General features: G+C 42.5%; 1 protein-coding gene across 1 annotated transcript in view; it reads left to right on the top strand.

The window, feature by feature from the left end:
• LOC144506606 (myelin protein zero-like protein 1) overlaps window positions 1-13,880 on the top strand; it is a 42,315-nt gene that overhangs the window by 344 nt on the left and 28,091 nt on the right. Inside the window, exon 2 of the mRNA XM_078232954.1 lies at window positions 12,953-13,119. Within this exon, the coding sequence (XP_078089080.1) occupies window positions 12,953-13,119 (167 nt within the window). The remainder of the gene's footprint in view (window positions 1-12,952; window positions 13,120-13,880) is intronic.

The raw sequence follows: 13,880 nt of genomic DNA, 5'->3' as shown, positions 1-13,880 counted from the left end.
CGGCTATGGCTCCATTGAGTTGTGAGGCTGCTCCAATGTGTCCCCAATTCACATATTAAGGATCACCAATGTCAATCATATAACCCAATGGCAATGTTTTGATACCACACCCACTATTGGTATCACGGTCAGTGGTGTAACTTAAGCAGATTTGAAATTTGCATCCCAGACGTTTTTTGATTTGATTTATTATTGTCACATTTTGATTTGATTTATTATTGTCACATGTATTAGCATATAGTGAAAAGTATTGTTTCTTGCGCGCCAAACAGACAAAGCATACCGTCCAAAGACAAGGAAATGAGAGAGTGCAGAATGTAGTGCTACAGTCATAGCTAGGGTGTGGAGAAAGATCAACTTAATGCAAGATAAGTCCATTCAAAAGTCTGATGGCAGCCGGGAAGAAGCTGTTCTTGAGTCGGTTGGTACGTGACCTCAGACTTTTGCATCTTTTTCTCGACGGAAGAAGCTGGAAGAGAGAATGTCCAGGGTGCGTGGGGTCCTTAATTATGCTGGCTGCTTCGCCGAGGCAGCGGGAAGTAGACAGAGTCAATGGATGGGAGGCTCTTGGCCAGTTCTCTTCATTAGGTGTTAGAATTGACTCAAATTCTAGAACACAGCCCCATGAATTGTTTTATACATTGAATAAATGCAGAATCAAAGTATGATTAAGGGGTAAACTTTGGACTTTTGAAATGTGATAATCTCTTCCGTGAGCTAATACACAAGTTAGATAGCCAGAACACTGCAGCAGAATTGCCTTATGTGTGTCGTATATCGTCTTAAATGTAGATTTGATTAAATCTGTACGTTCGTGTTGTAGAATCAGAGAAATCTATGACACAGAGGAGGCCATTTGATGCATTGAATGTGCTGACAAAGAACTATCCAACCGTATCTTATTTTCCATCTTTGTCTGGACTTGCAGATTACAACATTTCGAGTGTGCATTTAAGTATTTTTAATTGCAGTTGAGTGTTTTTGCCTCTGCCACCCTTTCAGGCAGTAATTTCCAGTCTCCCTACTGACCTCTAGGTGAAAAGAAATCTCAATTCCACTCTAATCTTAAATCTATGTCCCCTCTCTACTGAGGAACATTCATGCTTCCTAATCACTAACCCTCACCCTCAATTTTATTCACCCCAGTTAATCTTCCCCTCTGTCTCTTCTAATACAAAGAAAACCAATCTGTCTAGTGGATCATATCCTCTATAGAGTATGCACCTGTCTTACCTTCAGGGATCTGTGGACATGCACTCTAGGTCCCTCTGTTCCTTGACACTTCTCAAAATCCTACGATATATTGTGTATTCCCTTGCATTGGTTGTCCTTCCCCAAATACATTACCTGACATTTCTTCGGATTGAATGACAGTAGCCACTTTTCTACCCACCTGACTAGTCCACCGTTATCTTCCTGCAGTTTATGGCCAACCACACAGCCATTTTTTGTATAAAATGCAATCTTCTGAAATATGTCCCACATTTAATAAATCACTGATCTATTCCATAAAAAGCAAAAGACTTTGGACTGAGCCTTTGGGCCTCGCTGCAAACAGCCTGCAAGTTGTCTGTTTGCATGCTGATTCACTCACTGCGTTCTATAGATCGGAAGAGAATGATGACTCTGGTGGGCACCAGGGATGATATTGACTCCCTCGCCAGTGAGACAATGGATTGCCTGGAACCCCTTCAAAGTACCCCTCATTCCCATTGTGGAGTTCTATGGGTTCCAGAAGTTCCTTGTGGGGCACCTATATTGTTGCGGTAAGGTTAGTAAGTTTGCAGATGACACCAAGATTGGTGGCATAGTGGACAGTGAAGAAGGTTATCTGGGATTGCAACAGGATCTTGATCAATTGGGCCAGTGGGCTGACGAATGGCAGATGGAGTTTAATTTAGATAAATGCGAGGTGATGCATTTTGGTCGATAGAACCAGGGCAGGACTTGCTCAGTTAATGGTAGGGCCTTGGGGAGAGTTATGGAACAAAGAGATCTAGGGGTACAGGTTCATAGCTCCTTGAAAGTGGAGTCACAGGTGGACAGAGAGGTGAAGAAGGCATTCGGCATGCTTAGTTTCATTGGTCAGAACATTGAAGTGGAGATGCCGGCGTTGGACTGGGGTAAACACAGTAAGAAGTTTAACAACACCAGGTTAAAGTCCAACAGGTTTATTTGGTAGCAAAAGCCACACAAGCTTTCGAAGCTCGAAGCCCCTTCTTCAGGTGAGTGGGAATTCTGTTCACAAACAGAGCTTATAAAGACACAGACTCAATTTACATGAATAATGGTTGGAATGCGAATACTTACAACTAATCAAGTCTTTAAGAAACAGAACAATGGGAGTGGAGAGAGCATCAAGACAGGCTAAAAAGATGTGTATTGTCTCCAGACAAGACAGCCTCTTGTGACAACCTTTCTCAAGACAACCTTTCACTGGCTGTCTTGTCTGGAGACAATACACATCTTTTTAGCCTGTCTTGATGCTCTCTCCACTCCCATTGTTTTGTTTCTTAAAGACTTGATTAGTTGTAAGTATTCGCATTCCAACCATTATTCATGTAAATTGAGTCTGTGTCTTTATAAGCTCTGTTTGTGAACAGAATTCCCACTCACCTGAAGAAGGGGCTTAGAGCTTCGAAAGCTTGTGTGGCTTTTGCTACCAAATAAACCTGTTGGACTTTAACCTGGTGTTGTTAAACTTCTTACAGAACATTGAATACAGGAGTTGGGACGTTGAAGTTGTACAAGACATTGGTATGGCCACACTTGGAATACTGTGTGCAATTCTGGTCACCCCATTATAGAAAGGATATTATTAAATTAGAAAGAGTGCAGAAAAGATTTACTAGGATACTACCGGGACTTGATGGTTTGAGTTATAAAGAGAGGCTAATAGACTGGGACTTTTTTCTCTGGAGTGTCGGAGGCTAAGAGGTGATCTTATAGAGATCTACAAAATAATGAGGGGCATAGATCAGCTAGATAGTCAATATCTTTTCCCAAAGGTAGGAGAGTCTAAAACTAGAGGGTATAGGTTTAAATTGAGAGGGGAGAGATACACAAGAGTCCAGAAGGGCAATTTTTTCACAGTGATGAGTGTCTGGAACAAGCTGCCAGAGGTAATAGTAGAGGCGGGTACAATTTTGTCTTTTAAAAAGCGTTTTGACAGTTACATGGGTAAGGTGGGTATAGAGGGATATGGGCCAAACGCGGACAATTGGGACTAGCTTAGGGGCTTAAAAAAAAAAGGGCGGCATGGACAGGTTGGGCCGAAGGGCCTGTTTCCATGCTGTAAACCTCTATGACTCTAAGGTCCAGTTAGCCCTTGATCATTGGCAGTACTCCTCCAGTCAGTCCATGTGGAAGTTAAGATGGGTGAGGTTTTTTGATCAGCTTGGACTGCATCAACTCCACAAGATCCTCCAGTGTGCTCAGTCAAGGCTAGCATAGCTTGTGGTTCTGCCGCTCTGTAATTAATTATCGTATTAGATGTAGCCAGCCTCGACAGCAGCAGGTAAATCTTGAGGGTGCCAATCTGTTTGATGTTCTGTAGGGCTGCTGGAGTTGGACGGGCTCATTGAGGAGATCCACATGTGCATTCTCGGATATCCTGGTAAATGACTATGCACAAGTCCTGGGGAGAATCTAGTGACTGGATAGGTGCCTCTTTCTTGGCGCAGATAGAGCAATGCTCCATTGTAATCCTGCTGCTGAATAATGATGATTTCTACCACCTGAAAAAATTGGTGTATGATCTCCCTGCTCAACACAAATTGCCAAAGCCGTAACTTTTCAGTTTGGCACTGTGCTGGAACATATGAACCCTGACTAGTTCTATACAGTACTGAACCATTCAATTCATGACAGTATCCACTTGGCCCACACCTAATGTGCTAGACCAGCACTGTTTTGGATGCTGCCCCATGGGGCTGGTCCTAAACTAACTGGCAGCTGCTATGCAGTACAATCGCACTGACTCGCCTAAAGAGAGAGAGAGAGAGAGAGAATCAGTAGCAGACGTGGGAGCAACAGGGAAAGGCTGGGTCACTCATCTCCTGACCTCGTTACAGCCTTTGTTCAAACATGGACAAAAGAGCTGTACTCCAGAGGTGAGATGAGAGTTACTGCCCTCGACATAAAGATAAGTGTAGTCCTCAAGTTAAGGTGCTAAATTGGGGGAAGGCTAATTACAACAATATTAGGCAGGAACTGAAGAATGTAGATTGGGGGCAGATGTTTGAGGGCAAATCAACATCTGGCATGCGGGAGGCTTTCAAGTGTAAGTTGATAGGGATTCAGGACCGGCACATTCCTGTAAGGATGAAGATAAGTATGGCAAGTTTTGGGAACCTTGGATAACGAGAGACATTGTGAGCCTAGTCAAAGAGAAAAAGGAAGCATTTGTCAAAGCTAGGAGGCTGGGAACACACGAAGCAAGTGTGGAATACAAGGAAAGTAGAAAGAAACTTAAGCAAGGAGTAAGAAGAGCTAAAAGGGGTCATGAAAAAGCATTGACCAGCAGGATTAAGGAAAATCCCAAGGCTTTTTACACATATATAAAGAGGGAGAGGGTTGGCCCACTCAAGGACAAGGGAGGGAATCTATGTGTGGAGCCAGAGGAAATGGGCGAGGTATTAAATGAGTACTTTGTGTCAGTATTCACCAAAGAGAAGGACTTGGTGGATGATGAGTCTGGGAAAAGATGTGTATATAGTTTGAATCATGTTGAGATCAAAAAGGAGGAGGTATTGGGGTCCTTGAGAAACATCAAGGTAGACAAGTCTCCAGGGCCTGATGGGATATACCCCAGAATACTGAGAGAGGCAAGAGAGGAAATTGCTGGGGTCTTGAGAGAAATCTTTGTATCCTCACTGGCTACAGAGGACGCCATGATGTGGCGATGCTGGCGTTGGACTGGGGTAAACACAGTAAGAGTTTTAACAACACCAGGTTAAAGTCCAACAGGTTTATTTGGTAGCAAATGCCATTAGCTTTCGGAGCGCTGCTCCTTCCTCAGATGGAGTGGATATCTGCTCTCAAACAGTGCACAGAGACACAAAATCAAGTTACAGAATACTGACAGGGGAGGTCCCAGAGGATTGGAGATGTTCCTTTGTTTAAGAAGGGTAGCAAGAATAATCCAGGTGATTACAGGCTGGTGAGCCTTGCATCAGTGGTCAGGGAAATTATTGGAGAGGATTCTTTGAGACAGGATTTATTTCCACTTGGAAATAAGTGGGCGTATTAGTGAGAGGCAACATGGTTTTGTGAAGGGGAGGTCGTGTCTCACGAACTTGATCGAGTTTTTCGAGGAAGTGACGAAGATGATTGATGAGGGTAGGGCAGTGGACGTTGTCTATGTGGACTTCAGTAAGGCCTTTGACAAGGTCCCTCATGGCAGACTGGTGCACGGGATGGATGACAGGTGAGCTGGCAAGGTGGATACAAAACTGGCTCGGTCAAAAGACAGAGGGTAGCAGTGGAAGGGTGCATTTCTGAATGGAAGGCAGTGACAAGTGGTGTTTCTCAGGGATCAGTGCTGGGACCTTTGCTGTTTGTAATATATATATAAATGATTTGGCGGAAACTGTAACTGGATTGATTAGTAAGTTTGCAGATGACACAAAGGTTGGTGGATTTGCGGATAGTGATGAGGACCATCAGAGGATACAGCAGGATATAGATCAGTTGGAGACTTGGGCGGAGAGATGGCAGATGGAGTTTAATCTGGACAAATGTGAGGTAATACATTTTGGAAGGTCTGATACAGATAGGAAATATACAGTAAATGACAGAACCCTTAGGTGTATTGATAGGCAAAGGGATCTGGGTGTACAGGTACACAGGTCACTGAAAGTAGCAATGCAGGTGGAGAAGGTAGTCAAGAAGGCATACGGCATGCTTGCCTTCATCGGCCGGAGTATTGAGTTTAAAAATTGGCAAATCATGTTGACGTTTTATAGAACCTTAGTGAGGCCGCACTTGGAATTATAGTGTTCAATTCTGGTCGCCTCACTACCAGAAGGATGTGGAGGCTTTGGAGAGGGTACAGAAAAGATTTACCAAGATGTTGCCTGGTATGGAGGGCATTAGCTATAAGGAGAAGTTGGAGAAACTTGGTTTGTTCTCACTAGAGCGACGGGGGTTGAGGGGAGACCTGATAGAAGTCTACAAGATTATGAGAGGCATGGACAGAGTGGATAGTCAGAAGCTTTTTCCCAGGGTGGAAGAGTCAATTACTAGGGGGCATAGGTTTAAGGTGCGAGGGGCAAGTTTTAAAAGAGATGTACGAGGCAGATGTTTTACACAGAGAGTGGTGGGTGCCTGGAACTCGTTGCCGGGCGAGGTAGTGGAAGCAGATACCGTAGTGGCTTTTAAGGGGCGTCTTGACAAGTACATGAATGAGATGGGAATAGAGGGATATGGTCCCCGGAAGCGTAGGGGTTTTAGTTAAGTCGGGCAGCATGGTCGGTGCAGGCTTGGAGGACCGAAGGGCCTGTTCCTGTGCTGTAATTTTCTTTGTTCTTTGTTCTTTGACATCAAGGCAGCATTTGACCCAGCATAGCATCAAGGAGCCCTAGCAAAACTGGAGTCAATGGGAATTGGGGGGGAAACCTGGTTGGTTGGAGTCATACCAGCACAAAGGTAGAGGTTGTGGTGGTTGGAAGTCAATCATCTCAGCTGCAGGACTGCAGAAGTTCATCAGGGTCATGTCCTAGGCCTAACCATCTTCAGTTGCTTTATCAATGATCTCCCTTCTATCATAAAGTCAAAAATAGGGATGTTTGCCAACACTGCACAATGTTCAGCACCTCATTTACTGAAGCAATTCATGTACAAATGCAGCAAGACCTGGACAATATTGGGTTGGCAATGGCAAGTAACACTTGCACCACGGAAGTGCCAGGCAATTATCATCTCCAACAAGAGAGAGAATCTAATCATCGCCCCTTGACATTTAATGGCATTAGCATTGCTGAATCCCCCACTATCAGCATCTTGGTGGTTGCCATTGACCAGAAAGTGAACTAGACTAACCAAATAAGTACTGTGGCTACAAGAGCAGGCCAAAGGCTAAGAATCTTGTGGCAAGTAACTCACCTCCTGACTCCCCAAAACCTGTCCATTATCTACAAGGCACAAGTCAGGAGTGTGATGGAATACTTTCCACTTGCCTGAATGAGTGCAGCTGCATCAACACTCAAGAAGCTTGACACCCTCAAGAACAAAGCAACCACTTGATTGCCATCCCTTCCACAAACATTCAATCCCTCCACCACTGACAAACCGTGGCAGCTGTGCATCCCATCTACAAAATGCACTGCAGGAACTTGCCTAAGGTTCCTTTTGCAGCACCTCCCAAACCTCTAAGCACTATCATCTAGAAGGACAAGAGCATCAGATACCTGGGAACACCACCACCTGGAGGTTCCCCTCCAAGTCACTTACCATGGAAATGTACTGTTCCTTCACTGTCGCTGGATCAAAATCCTGGAACTCCCTCCCTAACAGCACTGTGGATGTACCTGTACCTCAGGAACTACAGCAGTTCAAGAAGGCAGCTCGCCACCACCTTCTGAAGGGCAAGTAGGGAGGGCCTAACCAGCTACACCCACATCCCTTAATTGAATAATAAAAAATATATAACTAATAGATTTAATTAATCACATACATTAAGTAAGAATGGAAGGTCAGTTCAGTCCCATGGAATGGACATCCTTTGTCATGTCCCATATTGCAATGAGTTGGGATGTTGTTGCTTATTTTGACCTGTCATTTGATTAGACAAGCTACTTCTTTAGAGGGCACTTGTGCTGATTCTGGCTTGGTAATTATGGAGCCGCCTACCTTGGGTCTGTCAAAAAAAGGCCCACATTAGACGATTCAGCAATTTGAGAATAAATTTCCTCATTAGTTGGGGATACCTAATCTATCGAGCTGTAACATATATAATCATAAACTTGGCTTTTGACTAATTGAATATAAACAGTTTCTGCCACTACTGATGCACTACTATCTCTTGCCACAGATTGTCTCTGATAAGTCAGATGACATCCCCTCCCTTCCATCTTCTCCCTTCTCAACTATTCTATCTTTTCTAACACAGTCAGACCCAACATAATATTCATCATTATTTAAACCTAGCATTGCCTCAGTGATACTATGGCATCTAGGTTTCATGATGTTGCGTGTGAGTGTAGTTCTAGCAGTCTTTACATTTTTTGATAGTGTATGGTAGTTATTATTTTAACTTTTTAAACTTGGGATGGGTGGTGGTGGAATAACTTCTTAGCCCCCTTCTTTCTCTGTCAATCTGGCAGCATGAGTTTAAAAAGCTTTTTCAAGCTCTACTGCAAGAAAACTTTTAATTTAGGAACAGGTCTCAAAGCAGCTCAGGGTACGAGCATTTTAATATGTCAGGTGCAATCCCATGTTATGAAATTTGTTCAGATGGAGATCAGAATTTAATCACTCAAACAAGGAATTTCACTGCCATATCTAAACAATAGGAACAAATTTTGCCATAGATCTGGCAGCAACAGTGCAAGTGCACAAGGGAGCATGACATTTTGTTGACTATAGTTGTGAATACAAGTTTTGTCATGTTGCGGTTCAATCTTTCCTTGCTACAACCTATGCCTGGCAAGATATTGCCCAAGATGTTCAAAATGTGGCAGACTCTCAATTTAATTACAAAATATTGCTCCTAGGTAAATTGAACTTGGCAGAAGACAGAAAACAATAACTAATTTATTCAGTTGCTTCCAAAGGATCAATCCATCTTTAACTCCATTAAGAATGGAAAGATATGGAAATAAGGATGACTTTTAAACACCCCTTCATTATAAGTAACTTTATTTACATAGTTGCCAAAGCTTTTATTTTTCCCAAAAAGTATTTGTAGCAGGATTTTACATTAAATAAAAGGAAATGCATGTCCCACTGAGACAATGGGCAGGCTGCTTTCATCAAACTTTGAAGAAGGAACGTAGAGAGTAAGGAAAGGCTAGGATCAGTTTGCGAGCCTATGAAGGCATTGACCCATTGTGAAGTGAGGGTGGGAGGCCTAATACAGTTTGTATCCACTCTGACAAAAGTAGACCAGCCTGGGAAGGTTGACAATTTCTGAGCCCACAAAGGTTGCTGTAACATTGAGGCTTCGAAACTTTATTGGGCATACACCCACCAAAATATTCTGGTACCCTGTTGTATCCCAATAACAATAATGCAGTAAACTAGCTATTTGGGTGGGTTCTCCGGATAATGATATTAATAAATCATTTGGAGTAAAGGTTAAGTATACGAACTGGGAAGCAGAAACTTAAACGTCTATACATGGGTGTTTTTTAATGTATTCTATTGTTTTGGAATGCCAAGAGTATGCAATAGTGTTGTGACAATTGGACCATAACCACCAAGCTCTGGGGCATTATATCTGTGGGAGTACCTCCATAGGTGTACTGGGGAACCACTGCCCCTGCCTGGTCATTCCCAGGTAAGGTTAACATAGCAATTGCCTAGGAAGTGCAAATCTCCCCCCACCACCACAGGATTACCCTCCCGCCCCAAACCCACAAGGGTCCATCCACAACCCAACTGTAAAAATGGGGGCTTGATCTACTTTCCTTTGACTCCAAAGCCCTTGGCACTAGGCCCCGGGGACTGCCCAGCAAGATAGTATCGACTATCTTGGCAGTTCGACTCAGTTGTGACTCCAGCAGAAGTTACAGCCCATTGAAATTCAGTACCGTAATTTGACATTGGAATATGTTGCATGTGTGTAAGACTGTATGCATCTATTCCCATATAAATCTTCAAATTATCCTATATCTGGGAAGATATCCTATTGAAATGCAGATACATAGAAACTGAAATTATTTGAGGAAATTTGCTGTGGATATAGTAACTAATGCTGCTGTGATGAAATGCATCAACATTTGATCAAATCGATTTTAGATGGGACTTAAAATTGGCACAGTAGGAGAAAGTTACTAATGCTTGCTATATTTTAAAATTGATTGGAAATTAAACAAATTCAAAGATGTATGAGATTTTCTTTTTCACATCTCGGTTTAATAACCAAGCGGTAATAAACTTCAATTCCTTCCTGAGTACAATAGATATAAAGTGATAGAGAAGAAAGCTAAAAACAGATCTAGCTAAGGTGCAGCACAGTGGCAAAAGATTCTCAACTGGAAAGCTTGATGCAGTTGCTCATTTAAAATGCTCCAGACCGGAAGATTATGCCCAATGACGGTTTAACCATCAGCACTCAGTCATTGCTATACTGAAACTTGCAGTAACTCCAAGCTCAGACATGCACAGAGTAATCTAAAAATCTGGAAGGTGTTGCAGTGAGTCTGCTCTCCTCGGGTGTGTTGTAGAGGTTTCCACAAAGTGCTGTCTCCCTTGCAATTATGAATTGACAAGAGGTCCCACTTGCACTTTAACATACCAAAAAGATCTTGTTGAATGAGGTAGAACTATTTTTTTAAAGAACATACAAACTTCATAATCACCATTGAAAGGAAAGTTTTGATTGACCAATATTACTGATTGTTAAGGTAATACAGGAGACAATGGTAATGCAGATGGTGTAATTTAACAGGATTTTCAAAAGACTTCGAGAAGGTTTTCCATGGTAGACTAACAAGGTCAGAGAATGCGGAACCAAGGAATAAGTGGCAGAGTGGATTGTTAAATGGCTTCAACAAAGAAAGCAGAGACAGGTTATAGTAGAGAACTTCGACAATCTCAAAGCAATTAGGAAGAGTCAACACGATTTTGTGAAAGGGAAATCCTGTTTAACTAATATATCAGAGTTCGTTGAGGAAGTAAGAGTTAACGTGGATAAAGGGGAACCTGTGGATATGCTGTACTTGGATTACCAGAAGGCATTGAACAAGATGCTCCATAAAAAGTTACTACATAAAATAAGAGCTCATGGTGTAAGGGGTGACACATTAGAATGGATAGAGAACTATTTAGCTAGCGAACAAGAAACTGAGTAGGCATAAATGGGTCATTATTTTGCTTGGCAAGATGTGATGAGTTGATTGCCCCACAGATCAATTCTGGGGCCTCAACTATTTACAATTTTATATCAATAACTTAAATGAAGGAACTGAATGTATGATTGCTCAATTTGTTGATTCAAAGATTAAGTTGTGAAGAGGACATAAGGTGTCTGCAAAGGAACATTGATGGGTAAAGTGAGTGAGCAAAATTTGGCAGATGGAATATAAAGTGGGAAAATGTGAATTTCTCCACTTTGGCAGGAAGACTAAAGATATTAGTTAAATGAGAGATATTGTCAAACTCTGAAGTCGAGAGGAATCTGGGTGATCTAGTACATGAAGCACTAAAAGTTAGCAGCAAGTGATTGATTAGGAAGGCAAAAGGAATGTTTTTATTGCAAAGGGGTTGAAATATAAAAGTTGGGATGTTTTGATACACTTGGAAGATGGCACTGGTGAGGCCACATCTGGAGTACTGTGTACAGTTTAGGCCTCTATTTAAGAAAAGATTGTGCTAGAAGCAATTCCGAGGAAGTTCACTTTACTGATGCCTGGGATGGTGGGGGTTATTTAAGAGGAAAAGTCACAGGTTGAGCCTGTATCCATTGGAGTTTAGAAGACCTAGAGGTGATCTTAGTGAAACATACAAGATCCTGAGGCGATTTGACAGATTGGATGCTGAAAGGGTGTTTCCCTTTGAGGGAGAGACTAGAATGGAGGACACTACTTAAAAATAAGGTATCTTACATAAGGGACCGAGATTTAAAAAAATTTGATCCGAGGTTTGTGAATCCCAGAGAATATTGGGAGCAGGGTCAATGAATATTTCAAAGGCAGAAGTAGATATATTAAGGTTAACAACCCTAACAAGGATGTCAAAAGTTATCGGGGGTAGGTGGAATGTGGAGTTGAGGCAACAATCAGAACAGTCATGATCTTATTGAATGGCAGTGCAGGCTTGGGCCGAATGACCTACTGGAGCTCCTATTCCACACATTTGTTGGTATGGTCATGTGCAATCTCATACTGGTGAGCTCATTAAATGTGCATGCATGAGGAGCACAGCAGAGGCAGGCAGGATGTTGACATCCCCAGTGTTTCTTCCTCAACTGGACCATGTAGCAGGGATGAGTGCTGGATTGCTTGAAGCCAGCATCAAGTATTCCTGAGGTGATCTGTGAAAAATTGCTAGCTAATCCTACCTCCCTCCCTCCATCCCTACGTCCCACCCACCGCCCAGTACCCTCCGTTCAACTCCCAAGGACCCCATCATAGATTGCACCAACCTTGCATTTTAAGATCATCTCTCCCCCATTACATCAGCATTCGCAGGACCACCCAACACGCAAGGCCCACTGCCCTGCATCCCTTAGACTGCTACCACCAATCATTGCCTTGTTGGACAATGCTTTCTAAAAGATGGGGGGGGGAAAAAAGCAGTGACTACCTCGCCTTAATACCTCACCTGCTTCACACCACTGAAACGCAGTTGTAACTCTGAAGGTATGTATTACTCAGTCGTTGCCAACTGGGAAGGGGAATTTAAAAAGCCAGCTCACCAGAATTAATAACCATATATGATATGCAACTGCGCTTTCTGTACTTGCCGTCACCCACTCAGTGAAATTCCCTTGCCCATCTTGCTTCTTGCTCCTGGAAGCAGCACAAGATTCGACCCTTCATCCCATTGAATCTGTTATTGCTATTTCCAGCCTTGTTTATCTTTTAAACCTTGGCCTCAAGTTATGAGGAACAGAAAAAAGGAAGTAATGGTGTAATGACTTGTATTAAAGTACTTTTATTATTACTCAACTGTAGATTTATAGAAATAAGGTAAGGGAATTGATTGCAAATGGAACATAAATGTCTGAATGGGATACATACCAAATGCATTTACCAAAAATTGATAACCTGTCCATTTTTTCTTTCAGTAATCAATCCCGTGTCTGGTCTTGAAATCTATACTAAACCAGAGATGATCGTTGAAAATGGGACAGATGTCAGATTGTCATGCACATTCAAATCTAATCAAATTGTCAGTAGTAACCTGTTAGTACAGTGGACTTTCAGAGCAGACGCTGGTGGGGGAGATTTGCATGTGAGTATTATTATGTTATTCTAATGGGTTGGAACTTTATTTCTATGTCAACCTTCTCTCTATCAAATTCCTTCTATTTTGTACTTTGTTAAAAAGTGGTTATCACCAGGGGGCAACATTAATACCCAGGCACTTGCAAATTGTAGGCATTGCTTGGGGGATATCTTGAAAAGAAGATGACAACATTAGAGCAGACACGGACCATTTCACCCATCAAGTCTTCTCTGCCGTTCAATATGATCATGGCTGATCTTCTGTTTTACGTTCCTTCCTACTCCCATTCCGTGAGAGACCAAACATTTCAGCTTTAAATGTAACCAACAATGGAGCATCCACAACCATAAGATGTTGCAGCAGAAGTAGGCCATTCAGCCCATGCAGTGAGATCATAACTGATCCGATGTGGTAATCCTCAACTCCGCTTTCCCGCCTTATCCTTAACCCTTAATTCCCTTACTGATTAAAAATCTATCTTGGCCTTGAACATACTGAATGACCCAGCCTCTAGAGCCCTCTGTGGTAAAGAATTCCACAAATTCACTACCCCCAGAAGAATTTCCTCCTCATCTGTCTTAAAATGGGCAACCCCTTACACTGAGATTATGCCCTCTGGTCTTAGGCTCTCCCACAAAGGGAAACCATCTCTCGGCATCAAGCCTCCTGAGAATCCAATGTACCTCAATAAGGTCGTCTCTCATTCTTGTAAACTTCAATGAGCATAGGCCCAACCTAATCAAGCTCCCCTCATAAGAAAATCCCTC

This window comes from Mustelus asterias, chromosome 17, assembly GCF_964213995.1.
Source record: "Mustelus asterias chromosome 17, sMusAst1.hap1.1, whole genome shotgun sequence".
NCBI lineage: Eukaryota > Metazoa > Chordata > Chondrichthyes > Carcharhiniformes > Triakidae > Mustelus > Mustelus asterias.
This window is presented reverse-complemented; position numbering and strand designations above follow the sequence as displayed.